Here is a 27,707-nt window from a genome sequence, read left to right on the forward strand (position 1 = left end):
CGGCTCCTGTGTACGGCTGTGTTTCTACAGGCTTACGTTGGGGTCATATCCGAATCAGACTCATTGTTCAACTTACACTGGTATTGGTTCTGTATCAGCTACTCTGGTAGGAAGTTGAGATCTTCCGATAGATTACTTTCACACTTGCTACATTATCAGGGGATAATGTTTGATAAATTCAGCCATACTCTGTGTGATGAGGCCAATGTTACTGGTAGTTTATATTCAGAAAATTCTGTTTTTTTTTAATAAGGAATAGATGTTGAAATATGTTTTCATGAAATATGAGCAAAATGCTATTGTCATGGGAAGATACTATATTTCCAAAATATACCACTTGATGGCGACACTGTCCAAGTCAGATGCTTGAGGTCGGTTGAAAATGAAACGACTTGAGCAAGCCTGATATGAATAGCTTCCTCATCCACACTGCATTATGCATATGGTATTCTTCACAAAGAATTTACTTAGGATCCCACAAGATAATTCGTATTAGATGCTTTTGTCCTTTATTTCTAAACCCTAAAACAATACTGATTCTTAGTTTGAACACTGCTGAAAGTGTCTGCTGATTGGTTTTAAAGCACTGTATGGTCTGTCAGTGGTTCTCAACATTTTTTGGGTTACTGTACCACCTACTGAAGTTTGCTCTGCCGGGAGTACCCCTCTTGTATTTTACCAGTAAGCCTATGGTCTCATGAGTCTTCTCAAGTACCCCTGGTTGGGATCCACTGATCTGTATGTTGAAAGAGGTGTGTTGTTGGGCTGTCAGGTGTTTCATATGCATCCCATGATCTGAAAGGCTACCCATTTAAGAAGCTGTAAGGTACAGTATGTTACCTGTGTTTTACCCCTGGGGAGCATCATTCTATGTTCTAACGATGCTTTTATACTCTGTTTTCCATGCTCTAGATGAGATCCACCAGAGAACGTCGAAGGATTGATGGAAGCTCTAGCATGGAGGAGCCTTTTTAGCTTCTGTGGGAAAATGGCTGCCTCTGTGTCGCACCAAAGATGCTGAGTCAGGGATTTCTATAGAGCACAGTGCGAAAGGCCACTGGACCAGCGTGCCGATGGGTGGCAAAACCGCTGAGTCACCACCTCTGGTCCGGTTACTCTTGTCTACCTAAATAGGAAAGTGGGAATTAAGATGATGCATTTTGTCTATTCAAAATCTGTCCGCAGATGAATTTGGCCAGGATCTGAATATGCAGTTGGGTGGGACCGTGAAAACATGTTGAATTACCAGAAGACACATCTATTATTACAGACCCCTGGCTGAAATGTCCAGCTTACTGAAACCACAACCACCCCACCTTGCCCACTTCAGACATTTATCAGAATTACTACAAAATGCCTGTCAATCAAAAGGCTCTCACACCTAGCAAATATGGTGAGGAATTCTGTACCATTTGAGAGAAGGAGAGGGACCAGATTGAAATAGTTAAAGGTGGTGGTTGTAGGGGGGCAGGGAGGGAGAGGGCTTCCAGGACGTTGGAGGTTGGGAAGGGTCAGTGAGGTCAAGGCAGAGAGAGCGAAAGACCGGGGCTTTTGAATTCCCAGGGTCCGCCCCTCGTCACGTATTGGCCAGTTAGACAAATCCACCGGGGCCATGGGGATTGTAGCATGTCATCTGGAACACGGTTCGTCAAGCTAGGTGTCCTAAAATAAGTCAACCCACCATTGGAATGTAGGGTTCGGTGTGAAGAGGTCCTTAAGTTCCTTTCACATGAATCCTCATCTAAGACAGGCAGGTACAAGGGCAGCCCAAGAACTAGCCAACCACTGAGTAGATTGAGACGTGATTTACTCTTGAGAGAGTAAGGTTATCTGAGACAAATCATTATTTTCTACCTGCCAAGGAGAACTGTTTTGACAATGACATCACTCATGTTAGCATATTATGGTCAAAAACAGAATAATGAAAATCATACTTAATGAAAAATGTATGTTATATAATTACAAAATAAGCATGTTTATTATTTAGTAATAACATATTACAAAGTCTTTTGTTGGCCTTTATAACTTCTGCAAAATCAGGTAATCTAGTAAAATGGTCATTACCCAACTCCGGTAGCCTACTATCAAAGTGTGCATGCATGTGCTGGTTGTGGCCCATGCTCACACCCATGCTAATGGGAGAGGTTTCTCCCCCTCCTCTCCCCTTCCATCATGTCCGCCAGCCTGGAATTCCAGGACTGTTTAAATAAGGTTTGCCTGCCCGGGCGCAGGTGGATTCCCCTCTGGCCCTCTGACCCGGAGGGCATTCAGTACATAAAGTGAAGAATTCCTCTGAAGTTCAGTTAATGTGGCTGGGTTTTCATCCTTTGGACTCAAACAGTCACAGAGTGGAAAGAAAAACAACCGTGGCGTACACCAAAGAGAGGAAAAGACCTATCGAGCCGCCCACTCGACCTAAGTAAAACGCCATTCTTACGAGAAGATAGATCTCAACTATGTTGATGTATGTAATTACCAGCATGATGTCCTTCATTTGCTTTGGATGGTGGATATAAATGTGATGGGATTGGCTAAACTGAAATCAAGTTTTTTTTTAATGCATTTGCATTACCAGTTACTCCTATAATGATCTACTATCCTTTTGGTCAATTACACAATCAATTTAATTAACTTTTGAACATTTTAACACACCGCACAAACACTTCTCACCCATCTTTTCACCAGCTGAACCATGACTGCATTCCAAAGCAACACTCCCAAGCGCCTGGAGAAACTGTCAGGCTTAAGATGGAACGTCTGAGGTGTTTTCTGTGGTGCTGAGCTTCAGAACCAGTCACCATACTGCTGGAGACGCTGTAAAAGGCAGTGCCACCCACACAGCTGGAATGTCATGCATGCAGTGGAGAGACCCTGTTTCTGGAGGGAGAGGGGAGCCTGTGGTAGAGACAGGGTACACAGCACACACAGGCTGGGCGCTAGAGGTGGGGTCAACTCTCTGTGTGAGAAAATATGGGGAACACTCACACCCCACCCCCACACTCACCAAAGAAACGAATCCATTAACATTTTGGGGTTGGGAAATTATCAATGACTATCCATCAGTTGTTTGCCCTTCTCCTGATGAGACAGAATCTGGAGAGAGATGGGGGATGGAGGGATGGGGGTTGGGAGAGGTTAAAGGGCAGAGGAAGAAGGGAGGTACATTTTCAGAGGAAGGGAGTTTGGAAAAAAGAAGGGAACAATAACTCCAATGTTTAAAAGGATCCTCTCAACCCCATGACACCACATAGTTCAGAGTTTAGAATCAAAGCATGAAAAATGTAATTTCACCAAATTTTTCAGGATTCACACTCCCCAAATATGCTATTGGAAAAGGCTATTAATTATTGGCTTGGGTTTATTTTTTTTGTTCTTTGTGTGTGTGGTAAAGTACTTCAAGATGGAATTTGAACTGTTCATATATAGGACAAAGCTAAAGCTGGGTAGAGGATTTTATGCTCATTTCCCTCTATTTGTAATGCAGAAATAGCAAGGAATGTCTATCCTTAGTGTCACCAATACTTTGAAGACAGACACTTGGCTAAATTTTGCAATACAGTGTACGTTGAATCTTGAATAGCAGCATATTCAAATTAACATGTCTGAATTGTTACATTCTTAATCATATGTTTGCAATGGTTTGTTGAAATAGTAAATTGTCTAAATATTGAATATATAAATATCTATGACCAGCTTTATTCAAGATTTTCATTTGAAATATTAAAGCATTTGGGTAAATATTGAGTTTGTTTGTAAGTAAATACACCTCTGAAAACCTGTGATATAATGTTGGAAAATACTTATTTCGTTATCTTAAAATATATTTAGTTCATTCGCAAAATGTATCTTATTTTGGGAAGCATTTCATTTTCAATCAAATACAATTGCCCTTCCTTCCAAAAGCACAACTACAGTAAATTCTCTCTTGATGTTTGTTGTTTTGAGTTAAACAGTACATCAACATGTTCATGATTTCATCAAGTAAAATTCTGAAAATATTATGATTCAATTATGATTCAAATGCTTCAATCACATCAAGGAGTTTAAATGAAACTTGTATTAATGTTCATTCTTGATCACATGAATGAAATCAGTATACATGTATAACCAATGCAATTCTGTTTTTAAGAGTTGAATGAATAACTAGATGTAATAGCAATAAGCAAACATTAAGGAATCAAATCATCTTTCTCAATTATTTTAACATTGCCACTTTGCACAGGGAGGACAGAACATATCTAGCTTGAAAACCTAGACTGTACAAATGCATTATTGATTATATCAGTGGTATTTTTCCACAAAAGATACATTCATTAGTTCATTTAATTATAAGTCAGATAATTATAAAAAAAATATGTTATACAAATATTTTGTTTAATGTATTTTGTATGTAATTATAAGGTCAACAACACTGATAATGATAGAAAGAATAAAGATCTAATTCACAAGATACTTGTTTTTATCATAATACATTTTAGTATTTACATTACCACTCATAATCTTGTTTTGTTTGTGCCACAAACTCAAGTCCTTGGTACAAAACTCAACAGACGAATAAACAGATGCTTATTCCTTATTGTATGAATCATTATTATAGAAAGGTTGAAGTGTACATTGTGGATACTATGAGATGATACATGAAAGTTTCCCGATTCTGTTGAGATTCTTTTTACTGTCTCAATACTCACACTCATCTCATTCTCTACCTTGCTCTTCTCTCTCCCAGAGAATCATTTATTTATTTTAAATTGAATTCAGTTCCCCTTAGGAATCCATAAATGCAGTTCCGCAAATGTTTTCCCATCAATACCTCTTATTTGCTGTCCATGGCAAGTCTCTCTCAGACCAACAATAAAGTTTATCTCAGTGAGACTATAAATGACAGTTAATTGGCCGGTATCTTGTCAAATGTCATCCCCTTTCCATTCCTTTAGCTTCCCCTCTATTCTCTTTCATAGATTGATCGATTGTATATTGTAACTTATGTTCATGAAAATGTTAATGTTTTTCTATTTGGGTTCTATGTCAGTTTGCAATCTTGAACAAAATCGATAGTAGTTATAATTTGTAATGATCTCTTTGGTCTGCATTGTGCTCTGACATGGCAAGAGATAGACTGCATCCCATAGTAAGCCGGGGCTTTGAAGACAAATGTCGAAGAGGGATGAATGAGGTTTGCTATCAAGACTTGCTATCAAGAAACTTGTTTGAGTGGCACCTTTCACAAACCTTTCAAAGTCCAGAGTGGGAGCATTGATCAATGTTCATGACTGTTGTCTGTTCTCTTTTTATATAGAAAACACAGTTTAATCAGACTACTTCTGATAAACTAAGAAGTGGTGATGAAGAGACGTTCTGTAGCCCACTGCTTTATAAAAAGAGACGAGTGAGAAACAGAGGGACAGTGAGACCAATAACTCCTCTTCTGTGGTGTTTAATGGCAGTGTGTAAACCAAGAGATAGAGAACATCACTGGCCTATAACATCTCTGTATCCCTCTGAATTCATCATGTCCCGCCTTACATCAAACATTTTTTTGCCGATTGGCAGCACAATCAGATCCCTTCAGAGTGGGGTAGGGTGGGGTGGTGAAAAGTGGGCCCTCTCCCACAGGACAATACCATTATTTCAGCTCCCCTGATCAGGAATGCCAGATTTCACAGCCCACTACTCTCCTCCAGGCGTCAATCAAAGCTTTGCAAAGGTTCAGTCGCCTACTGGGACCGCCCCCACTGGTCCCCTTCACAGTTATGAACCAACCTGAGAGCTTCCAAAAATCATTAGTCTATATTCAAGTCATGAAACAGTTCAAACAGTCGTCACTACTGGAGACAACAGTCCTTATACTTAATTTAGAGTTTAAATTAGCCAAATTACATATTATTCATACACTTTTGGGTGTTTTTAAGAAGTGTCAAATGTATTATTTGCTTATTTGAGTGGCATAGCTGTGTGTACAAAAGTGTGCAGGAGTCAAGTCTTATTAGCTAAATCTGGGTAATTAGATGGGTGGAGGACTATGTCCAAATATCTACATCTCTGACTAAAATATTAATAGGTCTAACATTTTAAATATGAGGTTATTTAGTTCATCACAAATAACTGTTTATTATAAACTAGGCTACTTTATACATATCTTGAGTGGGATTGAGGTTAACATATGTCCTAAAGCCAATCATTCTATGAAAATGGTGGCTTCCTGTCTCCTGCCTTAACCACCAGGAAAAACACTTACATTTCAGATAATGACACAAAATATATGTGTTTGTTTAAATTGAAGTGTTTTGTTGTTAATAAAACATATCTATGACAGTTATATTGCAAAAAAAAAATTGCAAACATATTGTAGTCAGTACCAGGAAAATGTCTGGTCCTTCGGGTCAGGAGTTGTGGTTTAGTGAAATTTTAGTAAAATATATCATTTTAAATGTCGTAGTAGAAAGGAAAGTATCATAGTTATTTAGTGGATTACTTAAACTAAAAGATCAACTAAATATTACAAATATCAATTTCATGTCACTGGTGTTACCCTTCTATAAACATTTTAAAAAGAATAATAAATAATAATAATAAAAACATTTTTTTTTAAATGCAACATCCTTGCCAACTTCTTACTGGGTCAAAGGTTCATGGTGTGTCTGCACTCTCTCTTCATTTGTTAGCAATTTGATGATTAAGTTGGTCATTTCAAGCGAAGAGTTAGGATGTGTCACTGGTGTTACACAGTTTATAGTAAGGGGGAAAGGACATTTGATGAACATAATTACGCAAATCCCATGATCTTCTGATTCATTTACAATTTAAGAAGTGTGGTTTGAGCTACTGTGGCTGCCTACTTAGATATTCTGTATTTTCTGAAGATGTGGTGTTACTAGTCCAGGTTTTCCCAAACTCGGTACCTGGGACTCCAAGGGGTGCACGTTTTGGCTTTTTGCCCTAGCACTACACATCTGATTCAAATAATAAATTAATAATCAATCTTTGATCATTTGAATCAGCTGTGTAGTGCTATTCCAAAACAAAAAGAAAGTTGTACTAGTCACTGGGGTTACCATCACTGGTGTTATTATAGAAAAATTGGTTTTGTTTAAAGTCCATTATTACTAATCAAAAACATTTCTTAATATTATCATTAACCTTTTATGTCTTTGATTATATAAGCAAACTAAATAGTCAAATTATATTCTGGGAAGCCTGAATTGTCATTAAAGTATAGGTGACACCAGTGACAAAAAGGCAACACAAGCATATTTAATGTAGTACAAATATTCAAATGCATTACATTGTTAACTATTATCTGACTAAGTTTTGGTAAAAAAATAATAGTAGTAATATTTTTTTGTTGAGTTGGCTGGTCAAAAAGCCTCGACCCTAATAACATCCACAAGCATAGCCTTATCGTAGTCATTATGGTTTAATCCTGTTATAATCCATTTAAAGGCGCGTGTGACTTTTACAGTCGAAAAGGTGGATAGAGTGTACTGAAAAGTAATGGTGATGAGAAATTTGTGAATGGAAGATAGTTAATCATGCATTCGTTATAGGCTGTGGTGCTCCTTGTAGCCTATGTGACCAATCCTGGAACCGATAAAACATTGAACACCTCGAAACTAAACCAATGGCTTATCATATGGCAAAGACTAGCGCAAGAAGAAGCCAATCAGTAGAAGGCATGCAAACGAGGAATTTGCTCCGGCAGCCTCTGAATGTCAAGTAGTCAAAGATGGAGGCTGGATCTGGGAGGCCGTGCGGTTGTGCATGAAAGATTTGCTATTTTCTCTACAAGCGCGAGAGAAATGGCTTTATACTTACGCGTTTTGAAATGACGGGATGAGTTCCTAATGTTGCGGACACATAGTTGTGGTTCATAGTGGGTTTTGTCCCTATATTTTTGGTCAACTTTTCATTTTTTTTGCCTGACGGATTGATTGTGGTCCCTCCCTTGGCTAGGTATCATTTATGAATTTGGGGGGTCCTCTGTGTGAGTGGCATTGGGCGGAAATGGCGGGAGCTCAGGGCGAAACCGGTAAATTGGGAAGGGTGGAGAAGAGTGATATTTAAAAATAATTAAGGGAAGAGAACATCAAAAGAAGGGTTTATCATTTTCATGCGCATCAAGACTGGGCAAGGAAGAGCTCCCTCTACAAGATTCGACCAGTTTGTGTTTTCCTCATTCTGGATTAATCAGGAAAAATGCATGTTTAGTCCTTAATCAATGCACCACGTATAATTTGCTGGCTATTAGAATTGTGAGCGACATTCACGATCATGGATTGTGCATAGATAGAGTCGATGTAGGCTATGTAACAAGTCGTCTGTGTGATAGTGAGAGAGCTGGCACGTTTGTTTTGCAGATTGTATCCATTCCTGCTACTGATAAGTATCCTTTTGACATAGAAGTTGAAAGCTCAAGAAAAACAAAAGGTTCGTTGACAAGTTTGTGTTCTTATGTTGGTGTTAGGCCTATGTGAAATGCCTGAATTATGTCATTGTAATCCATGGGACCTACAGAGGTAACACTGGTCTACTTTGCAATTTTACACGTAGGCTATTCGTTTTGCACATTTCCCATCTTTTTTAAATTTGTCTTGTTATAAAGTAATACCACGTTTATTATATTACAGGACCTACGGTGGTCTATTCACTAGCAGCTGTAGATTAATTTCACGAGTTGAGCAAAATACTATGTTCAAAAGTTGTAGCCTGAATGGCTGACCAATGATAGAAAAAAATATTAAAGCCTACCTAATTATCTTTTAAATAGCCTACCTCGGAGTTTTTATTTTGTTGCACAGATAATACAACAAATAGGCATAATAAATTATTGGTTGTTGAGGTAAGATTTCAGAGTCTAAACACAAAAGTGAGCAAATGATAAATGTTCCTGATTAAGTTTCAACTATGGTTTTAAGAGTACAAAGTCTACATGAAAATGTTGCACAGTAACAAAATGTCCCCCTGTTCTCAGAATTAGAATACATTTCATTAGAACTAGTCATGATTCAGGGAAAACCCCTTTTCTCGCAGTTGTGTGAGGAACAACTTGTCTTTTTTTATGATGCATTTAAAAATGATATAGGCACAATTAAACCTGTATAAAGTAATTAGATGATTGACAAATATTTGTGTGTTTTGTATTAAAGGGAAAGAAGTTAAAATAATTAACAGTTTAGGCCTATGTGATAATGATGCTTTCAACATCTATTTTTCTGGCAAAGGAGTTCTGGTTAAATGTAGGCCTCCCTTTAAAATATGTTTGTGTGAATTAGAGGGCAAGTAGTCTACTTGCATGTTTTTTTCTGAATTGTCTCTAGAAACTACTTCCTGATAACTAATTATTTCCCTCTTAAATTGCTGCATTTCCTGAACTACTTGGTGTTAACTATCGTGACTCTCTCTAAAACATTGTATATTTCGTGAGGAGTAGCCTATTCTTGTTTTTAAACTGGGTCAATTAATCTAGCAGATTAGAGTTGATCAGCCATTGCTTGTTTGATAGTGTCATGGTAGAACAGGAGGATTGGAGTAAGAAGCACTACTATCTTCTGATGAGGCTGATGGTGTCCATGTTGTCGTCCATTGCCCTTTTTCTGTTGTACTACTGGGCATTGAGATGAGCAGTGCAATATTAAAAGGGCATTGGCTGATGAAACGGAGAGCCACACCTCCCTCTATTGCCTTAACCTCTCACCCCTCTGAGTTGACAGACAATAAATATGAGGGGCCTACACATGTGGCTGTGTGTGAGGCAACAGGAACACTAAATATCAGGCTCCTTCATAACTTCTTTACAAAGATTAAACTTGTTTGTTTCTGAAGTTGAACATGTGGACCGCTGTCAGAAGATTTTTAAGTCAGTGCAGCTTTATATCTTTAGATATTATTGTGCCCACATGATATGAGTCAATTGAACAGTAATTTGCAGCTATGATCATTTTACATCTGGTGTGTACAGGTATTTGTAAAATTGTTAGGTTTGAATCTATATTATGGCAACCCAAGTAATGTTCAAACTATTGATGGGAAATGTGAGCTACACACGGCTGCTTATGTAAAAGTGGTTTAGTTTTAGCTGAATCTCTTCTATTGGCAATGGAGAATGGCTGTCCCCATGTCCACGTGCTGACACATGCTGAGATCAGCTGCTTTGACAATGTTGCACTACTGTACCATTCATTCTAGCAGTGCAATAGTATTGTCATAGCATTTGGCCTCAGCCCTCTCTGAATTGGTGGTAAGGGGATGGTGGGTGAGACAGGAATAGTTTTATTGCTTCCAAAGTCTGTTTCAGGAGTATAGTAGTGAACTCTTGTGAACTATAGACATGTGGCCCCAGTGTGCTTTTAGAACAGGATCTAAAAGTAGCCCATATAGCACTGTAAAAAGTTTTAAATAGCTCACTCTAACATCCTAATTTAATTGAGTAAAATATGTTTTCCAGATTCCAAGTAGTTATAGTGGTAAGTGAAACATCAGTAGAACACAGCTGTATAAATTAGGAAACAAATGACATCCTAAGACTGAAAATATTTCAATGTAGTTAAAGGCAAGACACTAGACAACATTTGTTTGTGTAGTTATTTTGTATTCCGTTTGTTGATGTTTTCTTAAAATATGTCCTTTTAAAATGCAACAAAAAATAAATAAATGCTTAAATTTCTGTCTCTTAAGTCAGTTTAAAAAGTTGTACAGTAACTTAGTGATTGTATCTTGTTGTGTACCCATGTGTAAGTTCCCCAAAGTAAATGAGCACCCTCTGTACTGAGCAATAATTTATATATACACTAGATGACTATTAGGGGGCGCTGTGTTGAAGCCACCATGCCGCCATTTTGGCACTCCCCCACTGTTGTAAGTTTTTTTTTAAAATTGAAAGCCATAGAAATGCATTTATTATTATGTATAGATTATTTTTTGTCACATTTTTTTCTATTACAGACACATTAATCCAATGCATACTTTTACATTAGATTATGTTAGCGAAACATTTAAAAAATGAAGACATATGAATATATTTTCCTTAAAGTTTCATTTTTAGAGATTACTAATGTTACTGTCTCCACTACAACAACAAATAAATACTTAAATACATGTCATTTTGTCCTTGAAATGTTCAATTTAAATATTGTAGAATTCAAATCATTCCTATGTAGAACTGCTCTTACTAGGGAGTACCAATGTGGCCGACCAGTGGCTTCAAAGCCTTTCAATGGCCAATACACAGGATCAGCAATCCAGGGTTTATATACATCATTGGTAGTGGCAGGCAGATCGGTGGGGGAGGGGAGTGTTTTGGAGGAATGCAGGGAGGCAGGTCCTATTCTGTGTATGGTGGTGGTGGGGAATGGGGTGAGCTGGGATGGGGGTGCAGGGAGTGCTCCTGTGTGTGCCTCATCTGGGAGCCTTTCAAAGGATTAGACTGCTGGGAAGTTGGTTGTGAGTGTCATCAGGAAATGTATTGTTTTGCTTCAAATAATTATAAACTCAGCTCTGTTTTTAGCTCAAAACTAAATCAAATTCATGTTTAAGCTAACATTCAACTGCCAAATGCAATTCTCTTTCAGTGGAAGATTAAACATTTCTTAACTGTACAGAGAAAAAAGTTTGAGTGTTGGAGAACATCTCAAGGCAAAGCTCCTTGATCAATGTCACACAATGTTGGTGTACTTTTGTTTCTATTTTTCTCTTTAAAACCCCTTCAACTGCCAGTCTGAGCAGGCAGTCCCATTAATACATTAGGTTCATGTATTTTCTGTTACTGAGCCTATGTGATATTTCTGCAGCTACACTATATATACAGAAGTATGTGGACACCCATTAAAATGTGTGGATTTGGCTATTTCAGCCACACCCATTGCCGAGGACACAACTAATGCAATCGCCATAGACAAACATTGACAGTAGAATGGCCTTACTGAAGAGCTCAGTGACTTTCAACATGGCACTCTTATAGGACATCACCTTACCAACAAGTCAGTTCGTCAAATTTCTGTCCTGCTAGAGCTGCCGCGGTCAACTGTAAGTGATGTTATTGTGAAGTGAAAACATCTAGGAGCAACAACGGCTCAGCCATGAAGTGGTAGGCCACACAAGCTCACAGAACGGGACCGCTGAGCACGTAAAAATTGTCTGTCCTTGGTTGCAACACTCACTACTGAGTTCCAAATTGCCTCGAGAAGCAACGTCAGCATAAGAACTGTTCGTCTGGAGTGCCATGAAATGGGTATCCATGGCATGGCGTTCTCTGGCATGGAAACGCGTTCTCTGGCATGATCAATAACGCTTCACCACCTGGCAATCTGATGGACAAATATGGGTTTGGCAGATGCCAGGAGAATGCTACCTGCCCCAAATGCATTGTGCCAACTGTAAAGTTTGGTGGAGGAGGAATAATGGTCTGGAGCTGTTTTTCATGGTTCGGGCTAGGTGAAGGGAAATTATAACGCTACAGCATATAAATGACATACAATTATATTCTAGACGATTCTGTGCTTCCAACTTTGTGGCAACAGTTTGGGAAAGGCCCTTTCCTGTTTCAGCATGACAACACTCCTGTGCACAAGGCAAGGTCCATAAAGAAATGGTTTGTCGAGATTGGTGTGGAAGAACTTTACTGGCCTGCACAGAGCCCTGACCTCAACCCTATCGAACACCTTTGGGATGTATTGGAACATCGACTGCGAGCCAGGCCTAATCACCCAACACCAGTGTCTGACCTCACTAATGCTCATGGCTGAATGGAAGCAAGTCCCCGCAGAAATGTTCCAACATCTAGTGGAAAGCCTTCTCAGAAGAGTGGAGGCTGTTATTGCAGCAAAGGGGGATCAACTCCATATTAATGTCCATGATTTTGGAATGAGATATTTGACGAGCAGGTGTCCACATACTCTTGGTAATGTAGTGTACTTACCCAGGCTTTGTACATTTTTGAAGAATAATAATTAAAAAGCGACTTTGTTTGCTTTAGGGAGGGACAAGGTATGTATTGATCATTGAGTTGATTTCATCTTGAAGTGAAGTCAGTATTAGTAAGGTGGAGCAGATCTATCTCAACCACTTGACTGTGCGAAATTCCCCCAGAGTGAAGAATGTGACTTGTTGAGGCTTGCTTGCATTGTTTTCTGGGAAATCCTGGAATGCGTGGAATGGGGGACGGTGCCATGGGTGTGTGTGTCTGCAGTCATATCTGACTGGGTAGAGCAGAGTCCTGCACTGAATCCAACAGGTCAGTGGTTTGGAGCACCACTTGTGTGTGCCTCAGGCAAGCTCCATTACATCCTGTTAACTGCAGAGGATAAGTTAACGAGTTAATTAGCTAGTCATACGGTCTCCCAAGGCGGTCTGAGACACAAAGTACTCCCAATTGTTTCACACACAAAAAAATACGTTTTTTTAAATGGATTCCCAAAAACGTTTTCGTAATGTTAAAATGTATGCTTTTGATTGAGTAAATGTGCTGTGAATAAAAGCTACGGTTTTAATCAGGGTTTTGTGTTGATCAGCTGTTAGAATAAATGAGGTAGTCTATATGTTTATTTGAGAGAAATAAGATCAAAAGGAAAACCGCAAACATTTAATCATTAGGTTCAAATGAACTGTTGCCATAGTTGTATTCATTTTCTTTAGATGCCTGACTTTATTTAGTCTTTATCAAGATTGAGTCTCAATAATGAAATGTTAATACTGTACATTGAAATATTTGGATTCATCATCGAAATTGGTCTTCATTGTATAGTTAAATAATCATTTGTATTTATTTATAGATCTATGTAAAGGCCACATTTCCTTGAACAGTTTTGTGTTTTTGTCTTGAAAAGCAATAATATGCAATTACATCTTCTGTAGCTATAGTCACGGCTAACTGCAATGATTGGCCATTGTATAGAAAGGGCTCGTGAATAATGAGAAACAAGGGCAAAGTGGATAAACATGACGCACCCGTGTTCCCAAACGTGACTCAGCTTCAATCTGCGAGGCCACCTTTAGCAGTGAAAATAGGAAGAATATGCCATATGTTTTCGATCGGAAAATACCAAATTAGGCCTAGCTTTCTACATTTATGAGATGTAGTAAATATAACTCAGCCTATATTTCTTGTATCATTTGAAGGTTGATAAATAAATAATTTTAAACTGCTGAAAACTTGGGAAGATTGGGATATACGAGCAAATTACTTCGCTTAAGTGCTTAAATTATCCCACGATTCGGTGTTACTAAAATCAAATCTTTAAGAAAATGATTTTGACAGCAAATGCAGTAATCGGATGTTATTAACATTTTCAACGATCAGGCGAGAGGCAACGAAAAAAACATCCATTGGGCCAGTAGCACACGCTTGCACCTCAATATGACTGTAGCCTATTTGAACACTCAATATTTGTGTTATTCGATTAATTCAGTTACATGATCCACTTCACATTTCAATGAACCAATGCTTTCGATTGTAAAGGGGTTTTAATCCCTCTTATTTTGAATGTGGAAGAAACACATTATGAACCTACAGTATAGCCTTCCAAGTTTCGATGATAAAATGACATCCCACCCATAGGTTTGCATACAGTGCAGTTGGCTGCAAGCGTTTTGCACAGAACAGCGATTTGATGCCATCTAATGGGCAGAGAGCGTACATACACCTCAAGAACCTTGTTCGTTACACTCAAATTAATGTTAAAATACTGTAATTTTGTTTCACAGTTATAGAAAGGATACATGTTTTGGACTCCTTACTTTTAGTTGATCTATGAATGTTTAAGACAAACAGCTAATTACATGGTCCCCATAGACTAGGTTAGGATTCTAAAAATAAAATAGGGTATGCTGTGACGAGTAGCCAACAAGAAAAGTAAATATTTGTTATACTGTATGTAATAATTGTCATAAATCCATCTAACCTTGGACTTGTGATAACCACCAAACAAGCATATCCACCACAAAGGAGCTAGCTACATCCTTATTGAACATAGTCTGATGAGCCAACCTGCATAATAATTCACCACAAACGAGTAGCATTTAATAAATGGTCACTGAACATGTTTCAGTTTACATGCTCACTGAAGTTAATATACATTTGCACAGGGAACAAAATCAGTATTTCATATATGACGTGTAAAAGTACTGTAGCTAAATAGATACAAAAAAAATACATATATTATTAAGACAAATATTCACTTATATACATGAACCTAGAATCAGTGTCTATCCAAATGGTCTTTTCCCTAACCCTTGGCAATCTGATCACATGGGGAAAATGCAGGGGTGATTGATGAAAAACGACTTATAAAACTGTATTCCAGCAGGTGGCGCTATATTTGTCATATTGTGCCAAAGAAATTGCCAGTCCAAAAAACACACTTTTTTTTTTTGATCTGGAGGAACAGTCATGTCAAAACGGAATAATTGTTTTGTCAAATACATCCTCACGTGTCTTTCAGTTCCGCTGTGTTATCCTCACTCGCCCTCTGTAAGAAAATAAAAGTTATATTTTAAAAGAAATATGGACTACAAAGATAGTCTTGCTTTAAGTCCTGAAAAAGTATGTCTATTTTAACAGATAAATACAGTGTTTATTTAAACAGAAAATGCAACATTTGTAAATAACAGATAGCTCTGTAGGTATGAGTGTCAAACCTTGGCTTCGGCTATCTTCTGGATTTGATCCAGAACAGAGAACTCAGGTGAAGGGAAGTCAAGGGGGTGATTATCCCCCGAGGACTCATGGGGCATCTGGACAACATCAGGAAGAAATGTTTTTTTCATGGTCATTTCAGCAAGGGATTTTATGAAAGAAGAGATGCATGTCCTTGTTATTATCACAGGGATATCTGAGGTGGGACTCACCAGGACAGGTGGGGCTCTGAACAGGTAACTGAAGGGGTAGTGGAGCAGGTTGATGCAGGTGGAAGAGTACAGGTCTGCGTAACGCATGAGTTGGCTGGCAAACAGAGTCTGTCTGGAGCCACTCCGCAGCAGGCTGCCCATCTGCCCATAGGACAGATCCATCCTATAGGTCACCACCTGTAAAATACAAGGCGACGTACCCCACATTAAAAAATACTACAGTTTACTATAGAATACTGCAGTACTTACTACATAATTCTGTAGTAAACTATAGTATACTTAAGCAATAAGGTACTGTGGGGTGTGGTATATTGGCCATATACAACACCCCCTCATCCCTTATTACTTAAGTATACTTTAGTTATATACCTTATTTCTCTAGTATTGATGCCCTCAAGGAGAAAGCCTCCACTTCTATGTTCAAGATAATAAAACAAAAACAGTATACTAAATACTACAGTAAGGTCTGCAAAAACACCACAGTAAATACTATTATTGAATCAGGTTTTTTCTGTCAGAGGCTACAACAAAAATGTGTGCTGTTGGGGGTACTCGAGAACTGGAGTTGGGAACCACTGTATTAGAACATTTCTCAGAGAGGGATTATGTGTCAGTGGGCATGGTTTACCTTCATCCGTGTCTGGATGGCAGTGATGTCTGGGCACTCTCTACAGCTACTGTCCAGGTGCCTAAGGAGAGAGGCCAGTCAGATTGACAACATCATGCACAGCTCTGTCAAGTGAAATAATAGGCAAGTGTCACTCATAGAACAAAAGAAATGCCCACTCACTTGTACAACTCAGCTAAAAATATATCAAGATGCTTCAGCTCTTCAAAAAGATCTTGAGGAAAAAGAGACACTCGTCAAAATGGTGTCCAAGATTACATTACCTAAGGTATGTAAAGTGGCCACGTTATGTGTGTGGTATATGATAGGTCAGTTTTAGGGTCACTGTGAGGTCATGAAGAGGAGGTTGACCATGTTTGTACTCACGGTTCTTCTCTGTCCACACCTGCAGCTCTTTGGCCAGCTCAGGCACCACCAGGAAGGTCTTCCAACCTTGCCTCTTCTTAGACTTTAGGATGTCCCCAAAGATGTGGTCACCCACATAGAGAATGTCCTTCCCCTTCACATCCAGCAGTTCACATACAATGTCTGAGGAGCCTGCAGGGAGGAGAGACAGATAAGAGAGGATGGAAAGTTGAGATGTGACACCCACTGATATGACTCCCACTGAAACCAAGATGGGTGAAACTCACTATTCCTCTCTCAATTTAATACCGTCTTAATCCCTTTCTCCTATCTTAATCCCTTTCTCCTAACATATAGAATATGTTACCTTTTTTGATGATAATATCCCAGCTAAGTTTTGGTAGCTTGGAAGTTGGGGAAATGTATGTTTTTGGTTTCTTATTGGTTCTGGGAATGAAGCCATATGTTTCCTGACTGGTAAAATTCTGATAACGGAAGTGAAAACTTTGCCTGTTCTGGAAACATACATGTTTAGAACGTTTTACTATGGTTCCCTGAAAGTTTTCCTGGGAGGTTTTTAGTAATGTTCTGAAAATGGAAATTATAGGTTATATGAAGATAATTAAATAACGTTCTGAGAACATGTTTCAATAAGACTGCTAGCTTAGTTTTGGTTAACTGTTTTGAACGCCAGAACAGATAGGACACATGGAAATTAATTTACTTAGGCATTAATCATGCAAACACATTTATTTTTAATTGTGGCACGGTGCCAGTCAGATTCAAACCTATGATCTTCTGTTCTCTATCCATGTAATTAGTCCACTGTGCCACCAGGATTGAACTAGCATGCCATGTTTTTTTTACACATACAAAGCTGGCCATTTTAGTCTACACAAACAGACCCCATTTCAAAAGAAAATAAACACTCATTTAGTGGGCGCGGCCAATACACTTGAGCATTGATGCTGAATTGATGCTGAAAACAGAATGTATATGTTTTTAAATAAATTCTTAGAACGTTCTCTGTACATTAGTAAAGTTTTCTTGTGTTTTTTTATGGAAAGTTTTCTTAACATTCTCAGAACAATTTGAGAACATGACTTTAAATAGAACCATGAGAAAACCTGTCGGAAATGTTATGCTGAAGTACTGAAATTCCCACAAAAGAGCGTTGTTTCTTAACGTTCTCGTAACTATTTGAGAACATTCCCAATGTCAAACCAGTTGGAGAACGTTCCTAGAACATTACCAACATTTAAATGACATGTAACCATGTTTTAACTTTTAGGAAATGTTCTGTTAAAGTAATGAAATACCAAGAAAATCATGTTTTTTGTCAAGTTTCTTAAATGTGCTGAGAATGTTCCAAAGCCAATCAACTATCCTGCACCATTCCCAGAAAGTTGTGGGAAGGTTGTATGGAAAATAACCATAGGACAACCATGCTCTCACCAACCTCTAAGAAACATTTTGTTATGTGCTAGCTGGGATTAACATTTGAATTCTTACCGCCAGAGTAGACAGTTCCATGCTGGAGGTCTCCAGTGTATGTTCCAATACGGAGCTTCCCTGTGTTCTATGTTGGATAGATATGAACAGAGCCATGTATTTAGAGAGTTGTGCCAATGTGGTTTCTGCATTATGAAGCATTTACAGTGCCTTCAGAAAGTGTACACACCCTTGACTTTTCCCAAATTTTGTTGTGTTAAAACCTGAATTTTAAATGGATTTTTCCCCCCACTACACACAATACCCCATAATGTCAAAGTGGAATTATGTTTTTAGAAAGTTTTACAAATTAATAAAACATGTAAGCTGAAATGTCTTGAGTCAATAAGTATTCAACTCCTTTGTTATGGCAACCCATACGTTCAGGAGTAAAAACAAGTCACATAATAAGTTACATGGACTCTGTGTGCAATAATAGTGTTTAACAGGTTTTTTCAATGACTACCTCATCTCCATACCCCACACATACAATTATCTGTAAGGTCCCTCAGACGAGCAGTGAATTTAAAACACAGATTCAACCACAAAGACCAGGGAGGTTTTCTAATGCCTCACAAAGAAAGGAAACTATTTGTAGAAGGGTAAAAATAATAATAATAATACATTGAATATCCCTTTGAGCATGGTAAAGTTATTAATTACACTTTGGATGGGGTATCAATACACCCAGTCACTACAAAGATATAGGCGTCCTTTTTTTTTATACAATTAAATCCATTTTAATCTCGCTTCGTAACACAACAAAATGTGGAAAAATTCAAGGGGTGTGAATACTTCTGAAGTCACTGTACATGACACTCAACATTCTATGGCAGCCATGTTAGCTCCCCATTAACATTACATGGGGAATATTTAAACAATGCTATATAACTGAATGTATAGAATTACAACAATATACACAATTCTAAAAGCTGGCATAACTATAAATATATAACTCTGGATTAGAACATTAATCTAATTGCGAGGTGTGTTAAAGGATATTTTCTATACACACCATGTGATGATGAGTGAAAGGTTCTTACCGTGTCCACTTGTCTCAGCACAGTTCCCTCGGCAAAGAACAGTGGCTTCCTGGTATCCACGACGACAAGGTCAAAGAAGGCGCGCCACGGTTTTTTGGGGTACTTAAGAAAAAATATATTGAAATGTTGATTAAAATGAATGGTAATTTGTTCCCCAAAACCCTTTTCCTTCATTTGAAACTGGAGACACCTAGACTAACCTTGGCACCTGGTGGAGTTTCAAGCAAGTATTTCATGATAGCCTAGGAAAAAGAACAAACAGTATAAAAGTGAATAGAATAGAATGTATTGAATAGAATGGACATCATGTATTGTATAGAATGGTCATCATGTACCATGCAACATTGACAACTGACCTCCGTGTAGTTGTAATCACTGTTGGTCGCCAGGAACACTTTGGCCACCTCCTTAATACGAGTCAGGAGAACAGGCAAGTTTAGCTATCGAGAAGAAGAGAAAGGGAGAGGGTCGATTCCTCTGGATAGAGAACGTTTAGGTAATCACAGAGACTTGTTGAAAGTCACTAATTAACTGAGGTATCATCTCATAAATTATGTCCAACACACTTAGTCAATATACTGTATCCAGAAAAGGTATCCAATATGGAACAGCAATTAAGGGAGGTTTCAAAGTTATTCTCACTCACGTCTCTGACGACATATTTATCCAAATTCCTCAGAGTGCTTTCCTTCAGACTGCCCTATATGACAACATGGAGAGAGTCAGTCTACACAAAGGCACAGACAGTAATGTGTCATAATGTGTGAGTACGTGTGTCGGGATGGGGTGGCGTATGTACTGTATCATGCTGACCGTATCATGAACATAGTCCATTGCATCTCGAACATCCTGGAACATGCTTCTGAAGGACATGAACAAGTCACCATGTTTGAAGCCTTTCTGGCAGCTAAAAAAAAAAAAAAAAAAAAGTACAGAAACTACAGTCACATTATTCACTTATGTTTTATGATTTACTATTCTCACAGCTGTAGAGAAAAAGAGTCAGCAACGAGAAGAGGGAAGAGGATAATAGAGTCCACTCACTTTTCGTATCTGCTGCATCTGGTGAAGAGGTCCACAAGGCAACCATCCAGATACGTCTCTGTGGGAGGAGCCGGAGGGCGTTACAAAGCCATTCTACTTTACTTTATTTGCAGCATGATTGTACAGAACTACACAAAATAACACTGTTGTTGCTACCAGAAAGGTTGAAGAGAGTATTGAGGATATAGAAGCGATCAGTGTTGCCTCTCTGAATGAAGTTGTTGGGGTAGTAGTCTTGGATCTTGTCCCTGTAGAGAAGGAAAGTATGTGTACAACTAGCAAATTAAGGAGTAACTACAGGTGCATATAAAGACGTGTAAACGTGATAAAAACATGCATACTGTGTAGTAGAACCTCATTAAGTAAGCTGGTCTGACAACCTCCCCAATAACACACCAAACAGCTACTATTGGAGCATTTCTGGATGATGAGTCATTCAGAGAGCACCCACTGAGCCAGAAGATAACAAGATAACAGACAGAGTGCACATATTCCACCAGCACTATCAACGTCACAAGACCTCTCTTTTTGGAGTCTCTTGACTATGACGTTCAGCTAGAGCTGGAGAAACATCCACTGGCCTTCTCCACTGAAGCAACACTGTAGTTTGCCTTTCTGCAAGAGTATGGGGCAAGGATCCAGTGGCGATTGAGTGGATTTGAACTGGAACAGGAGCTTCTTGATAGCTCAGCTGCTGGTAGAGGATCCCAAAGACATCTAAATCCTGTTATATGAATGGAAGATGGGCACTATGTACATGTCCAGCTAAAGTATAATCAATGTTGTCTTTCATGATAAAAAAACGAAATACACATAGTCCTACATAAGACTCACAATAACCCAAAGATGAACTCATAAGGAACTCACGTAATCATGCAATAACACACATGTAAACACATACAGACATTCATTCGCAAATCCCACGGCACCAGGTGGTGGATATAAATGTACTTTTTAATATTTGTGAGCTGGTTACATCACCATTGTAAGCCAATGGATGAATAAAGAATTCCAAATAGTGCTGCTATATCTATACCCAACTAATGTTCAGAAACTTTTAACATTCCTGCACACCTTGTGGAGTATCATGTTAGCTGTGAAACAAGTTTTAGGGGATATTTTGCATTCATTTCTCAGTCCTCCATGAAACAACCAAGAACATGGGGGCTGTTTTATGTTGTAAGCTGAATATATTGGCAGTATGTAGGCCTACTGAGACAGATGCTCACAGTTGGATCTGACCAAGGTCAGGATCAGGCTCCCTTGGTCTCCAACATCCTCAGTTCTTGGGTAGAGCAGGGCAACCCACAGCCCATCCCCCTGTCACCTCATAGCCTAGTTTCTCAGTCAGTCCATCTCCTGTACCCTCAAGATAAAAACAACTCCTTCATACAGCTGCAATATATAGCCTACACACAGGTAGTGTATTCTGCTTCTTCTTTGAAATGTAACCAGCGGAGAATTACAAAATTCAGTGGATTCAGATTGATAAGATGTGTATAATATATTGGTCTTTCAGAAAACATGGTATTTTAAAAGAGACATATGAAAATAGTCACATATTGACCTTGTGGTTTTCTGTGACCATGCTCTTTTGATGTTTGACAGAAGAACTGTTTCACCTTGATGACCCACTGTGTAGACATGCCGATTTGCTGTGTGTGTGTGTGTCATTCCCCTGTTCCCCTGCTTAGAAGACTTTGCAAAGTGGTTGTGCAGATGTGCCCTCAGTGACCGTGTTGACCCAAGGACATCCTGTTACAGAATTACAAACAGTATACTCAAAAACACACACCAGTCTTGTATAACTAACTTTGTGGGGGTCACACAATTCAGTCCCATTCAAAATCCTATTTTCTCTAACCTAACCCTTATCTGAAAACCTAACCTTAACCCTAAACCTAACTCTAGCTCCTAACCCTAACACGAATTCTAACCCTAAACCCTCTAGAAATAGCATTTGACCTTGTGGGGACTAATACAATGTCCCCAGTTGGTCAAATTTATGTTTACTATTCATGTATAATGAAACACGTCCACATGCGTACACACACACAAACTATTGTATTTCCTGTGATGTATCACTCACCTTTTTAGAAAGGTGAAACCATGACTGCACAGCAGAATGTTTCCATTGGAGTCCACCTTCAGCAAATTACCATACATTGTGTCAAACACCAGGCCGCTAAGGAGGGAGGAGAGATTGGGATGAAAAGGAGGAAGAGAGAGCCAGGGGTGAATATGGTTATGCAGAGACAAGCAGAGAGAGGAATGGATGGGAGAGGGATAGATGATATCTTTTAGATTTGTGGCTGCTCATGATAGTATCAGCAGGTTACTTTTTTATTTCTGCTCTATTTTGACCAATCTTGTTATACTACTGTTACCAGGCCTTTGGGGTAACTATCCCTGCAGGAGGTCTCTATCTGCTGATGAAGTGATAAAATGTCAGATGTTTCTCCAGCATAGTGTCCCCCTGGGGCAAGGATACAGAAAATAGAATGCACAGAGCAACAAATGACTTGAAAAAGAATGGTTAGGGGTCATTTCATAAGTCGAGTCCCATGAAGAGCCCCATCCTAACTAACCATGCTTTGCGTCAACACAATGCTAAGGAGCTCTATTTCATGTAGAACGTAAGAAAAAAAAACATTTGTGAGTAAAGGGTCACGTTATGTATTACCAAACTGATCATGTAAAAATAAACAGTATGCAAATGTGTGTGGGATCAACAGGAAGAGAGGGAGCTCACCGTGTGGGGAAGGTAGGGTCGTAGGTGTAATGCAGTAGCTCATGGGGATAGCCTATAGACACCAGCCTGTCTCTGAGCAGCTCAAAGCCCAGGTCCTCATAGTCAGGAGACTTGTACTCTACACACACAGGACACATGAACAATCAGTATTCATCAAAGAAAATGTAACAATGTTGCTATCCTCATATACTGTTCAATAGTTCTGAGCGGTATACTGTAGGAACATGCCTAAATATTTGGAAATCACTTTTTTTTTAAAGGATAAGCTTGAAATTGGCATAGTCTAACAAACAAAAACAAATTTAACTTTAGCTTTCTTAATGAATCAGGAAATCTAGTTTTTTCTGGTTGTTTAGACTCATTAATCTTGCTTTGTAATATACCCCCCTGATTGCACACCTTAAAGACATACATTTTCAGATTTTCTCCAAGTCTGCCTTTTTTGGCCCTTTACCAGTACAATCACATTTTCTCTTTGTTGGAGTAGGTCTACTGAGCTACTATACCGAACAACAATATAAACACGACATGCAATAATTTGAAAGATTTTACTGAGTTACAGTTCATACGAGGAAATCAGTCTATTGAATTAAATTCATTAGGCCCTAATCTATGGATGACTGGGAATACAGATATGTATCTGTTGGTCACAGATACCTTAAAAACAAATAGGGGTGTGGATCAGAAAACCAGTCAGTATCTGGTGGGACCACCATTCACGTCATGCAACGGGACACATCTCCTTCGTTGATCAGTTGATCAGGCTGTTGATTGTGGAATGTTGTCCCACTCCTCTTCAATGGCTGTGTGAAGTTGCTGGATATTGTCGGGAACTGGAACACTCTGTCGTACACATCTGGATCGATGTGTACGACACACCACTCTATGCAATTGTGTTCGCTGTCCTTGACATCAGCAAACAGCTCGCTCACACGACGCTATACACATGGTCTGAGGTTGTAAGACCGGTTGGAAGTACTGCCAAATTCTCTAAAACGATGTTGGAGGCGGCATATGGTAGAAAAATTAACATTCAATTCTCTGACAACAGCTCTGGTGGACATTTCTGCAGTCAGTATGCAAATTGCACGCTCCCTCAAAACTTGAGACATCTGTGGCATTGTGTTGTGTGACAAAACTGCACATTTTAGAGTGGCATTTTATTTTCCTCAGCACAAGGTGCACCTGTGTAATGATCATGCTGTTTAATCAGGTTCTTGATATGCCACACATGTCAGGTGGATGGATTATCTTGGTAAAAGAGAAATGCTCACTAACAGGGATTTTTTTTTTTAAGTGCATTTGAGAGAAATAAGCATGTTGTGCGTATGGAACATTTCTGGGATCTTTTATTTCAGCTTATGAAACATTTGATATTTTTGTTCAGTATAGATGAACCTACCTGCCAGAGTGTAGTCCATGTCAAAGCCATAGCATTTGATGTTCTCCAATGGTACACTCCTATTGACAAACACCCTGTAATCAAAGGAAAACAGGACAGCTGGAGTTTCTGAAGTGATTATCTGGGAGACAAACAGGGGTCAGTTGAGAAGCAGATCTCAGATGGGCATGTCAAAGCTTTTCAGAAAACCCAATCAGTTTTATAAGAGTATTTAATGGCATGGCTTTGAATGTGGCTCCAAATCTGACCTATTGTCTAAGACCAGTTGCTGAAACCTTCAAGAGTAGAACTCATTTTGACAATTTGACTCAACTTCCTTCAAGCCCATGGAAATCAATCAACTTGAGCCCAATGCTGGTCACATTGGGATACGCCTCACCAACTATATTCTTGGGAACCAACCATTCAATTATATCTTATGCTGCTGCACATTCAGCTCGTAGTGGCGTATCGGGCTCTATATCCTACTGCACTACATCACATCACCACAGTCCTACTCTTATCAGTTCATTAACATATGTCTTCAAGCCTGCCAACACGAACAGCCACGTCCATCTAGACTCTAGAGGAAAGCTATTTAAGGTGGTCTTTTTTTAGGAGGCTGCAATGGTATTGGCAAGGATTTCCGAGACTTGGCACTGCTTATTTTTTAATGACAGTCACGTACCGTGATTCATGTATCCTGATTCAACTCATTGAGCACACTCTGCATGTGATCAAACTTTGCAGTCGGTGGTGCTGCAGCAGAAATGGTAGTCAGTTCTCTCTAGCCTCTACCACACAGAACTCCACCTAATCATCAGTAACAGGTTTATATTTCAGTAATGGATAGCCTAATGTAATAACTAAATCCATATGTTATAACAAAAATATATTTGTTTAATCAAGAATGGAACAAAGACTTGGAAACCACAATGAAAAGACAGAATGGGCAACTTCTGAAAATAGATTGCTGTATTCAGAAGAATGACCAAACTAGTTAAAGAGAGATTGCTTTCATATATATCAAATCAGGACTCTGATCAGTTCAGTCATTCACAAGGTAACCACAGAGGGGTTTCCTGTGTCACCAGGTGATATGGAGCCTCTATCAGTGACACCCGGGGAGAGAAACCCATCTCCCTCCTGTCAGAGTGGCCTACACCTCACCCTCCCTCCCTCCGTCCGTCTGTCCCCAGCTCCTGCCAATAGCAGCCAGTTCAAACCTATAGGGTAGCTGTTAATAATTCACCTGACAGCTCGTGTTCTAGAAGCGTGTTGCTGAGGAAGCCTCACTTGAGCGAACAACAACAGTCACACTGAGCCAGTGGGTGCCTGGGAGGTATGAACAAGGCTACTGATGGAGAATATCTGGTTTGAAGCATGAATAGCGTACACTGACAGTAATCTGTTAAATAATAATAATACCTAACACTTGGCTGATATTGAAGTGTCCCCCCAAGTGTGATTTACACCTGAGTGACTGAGAACCTGTATCAAGGCTAGAAAATACCTAAGATTATCTTCTCTTTTAGACCTCAGCCAAACAACTAGCCTATAATGTGGAGGAAGAACAGAAATGAGTGACTCTTACAATCGAGGAGTGAAAGAGAAGGCGTCCCTGACCTCACATACCATTCCTAATCTCCACTCCCATCCACCAATCAGAACAGGTAATGTGAGTCTGTCTGACAGATCTCTGGGGCGGCAGGTAGCCTAGTGGTTAGGGTGTTGGGCCAGTAACCGAAAGGTTGCTAGATCGAATCCCCGAGCTGACAAGGTAAAAATCTGTAGTTCTGCCCCCGAACAAGGCAGTTAACCCACTGTTCCTAGGCCGTCATTGTAAATAAGAACTTGTTCTTAACTGACTTGCCTAGTTTTAAAAATAAATAAATATCTGTGCATTGTCAGAACCTGATACAGCAAAGGTGTTGGATCACTGTAACAAAGCCTATAGGCTATGTTTTCACAAAGTTATAAAATGCTCATGTAAAAAACAGAAAGCACATCTTCTCCAAGTTTTTGAAAAATGAAAAAATAATAATAATAAGCTGAGCCAATTAGTGTATGCCCTATGACCTTATGACCTTGATTGGCCTCTACAGCCTACAGGTTTGTGTGACATTTATACTACAGCATTGCCAGTTTTGTAAGCACTAGTGTAGGATTGGACCCAATACTGAGCTACACATGTCATATCTTTATGGGTGTAATAAATATTATGCTACATCAAATAATAACTCACTTGTGCTGACATTCCATGTTCTTCACCAAGGGCACATCGGGTGAAATGCTCGGGTCTGTATCAGATTTAGTAGGTTGATCTGTCACAATCCGAGTCGGATCCTCCATAGTCGTCGCTGTAAAAGCCTCTCTAGATAGGGGGATAGTGAGATCTGACATGGGTAGCCTAAGTCCTAGCTGTCATCTCACTAGAAGCTTACTAATTGGAGAGGCTTTTAAAGTTCCAAAATACGCAGAACTGTGCGTAAAGGGTTTCACTGCACGTCAGTAAACAGCCACTCCCTTTGCTTTAAACTTCGTGGTTCGGTAGTTAAAAGTGGGTGCGGTGGCTCTGGGACCTACTGCATCCTATCTTGTCTATGAATTGGTCAAACTCACAGCGGACTGGAAACTGGCTTAAAAATACCGAGATAATGTAATCAGTCGCACACACGCAGAGAGGAACGTGCGTATGGCTTGAGGTCGCTGATATCACTTCTGCGATATGAGCGAAGCTGGACGATTTTCAAAAAACAACAATGAAAGTACTAAAGAAAACAACAATTCGTTTTACATTAGGCCACATACAGGTAACTGCTCAAATAAAAGGAAACACCAACATCGTGTCTTAATAGGTCATTGGGCCAGCACGAGCCTCCAGAATAGCTTCAATGGGCCTTGGCATAGATTCTACAAGTGTCTGGAACTCTATTGGAGGGGTGAGACCCCATTGTCCCACGATAAATTCCATAATTTGGTGTTTTGTTGAAGCTCTAGAATCTCCCATAATTGTTCAATTGAGTTGAGATTTCTGGTGGGTGGGTGAGTGACACGCACGCGCGCACACACTTTATACCCCATATGCTCCTTTAAGACCCGTCTTTCAAAGTCACCTAGATCTCTTCTAGCCATGGTACCCAAAATAATGGGCAACTGGGCATTTTTATATAGGACCCTAAGCAA

The 27,707-nt window shown here is 39.2% G+C and overlaps 1 protein-coding gene across 1 annotated transcript; it reads right to left on the bottom strand.

The window, feature by feature from the left end:
• Positions 1–14,980: 14,980 nt before the first annotated feature.
• On the bottom strand, positions 14,981–27,100 carry LOC115124120 (cytosolic purine 5'-nucleotidase-like). Its single transcript, XM_029653490.2, has 18 exons — positions 26,767–27,100; positions 24,543–24,616; positions 23,141–23,258; positions 22,478–22,573; positions 20,545–20,636; positions 20,389–20,446; positions 20,158–20,251; positions 19,991–20,044; positions 19,701–19,784; positions 19,545–19,586; positions 19,345–19,446; positions 18,323–18,389; positions 16,832–17,002; positions 16,628–16,679; positions 16,466–16,526; positions 15,838–16,014; positions 15,628–15,723; positions 14,981–15,458 (listed from the first exon to the last, which is right to left on the bottom strand). Exons 1-18 carry the CDS (start codon positions 26,922–26,924, stop codon positions 15,417–15,419), a joined length of 1,638 nt encoding a protein of 545 aa, XP_029509350.1. The 5' UTR covers positions 26,925–27,100; the 3' UTR covers positions 14,981–15,416.
• Positions 27,101–27,707: the final 607 nt, after the last annotated feature.

The sequence above is a fragment of the Oncorhynchus nerka genome, linkage group LG4, assembly GCF_034236695.1.
Source record: "Oncorhynchus nerka isolate Pitt River linkage group LG4, Oner_Uvic_2.0, whole genome shotgun sequence".
Classification (NCBI taxonomy): Eukaryota; Metazoa; Chordata; class Actinopteri; order Salmoniformes; family Salmonidae; genus Oncorhynchus; species Oncorhynchus nerka.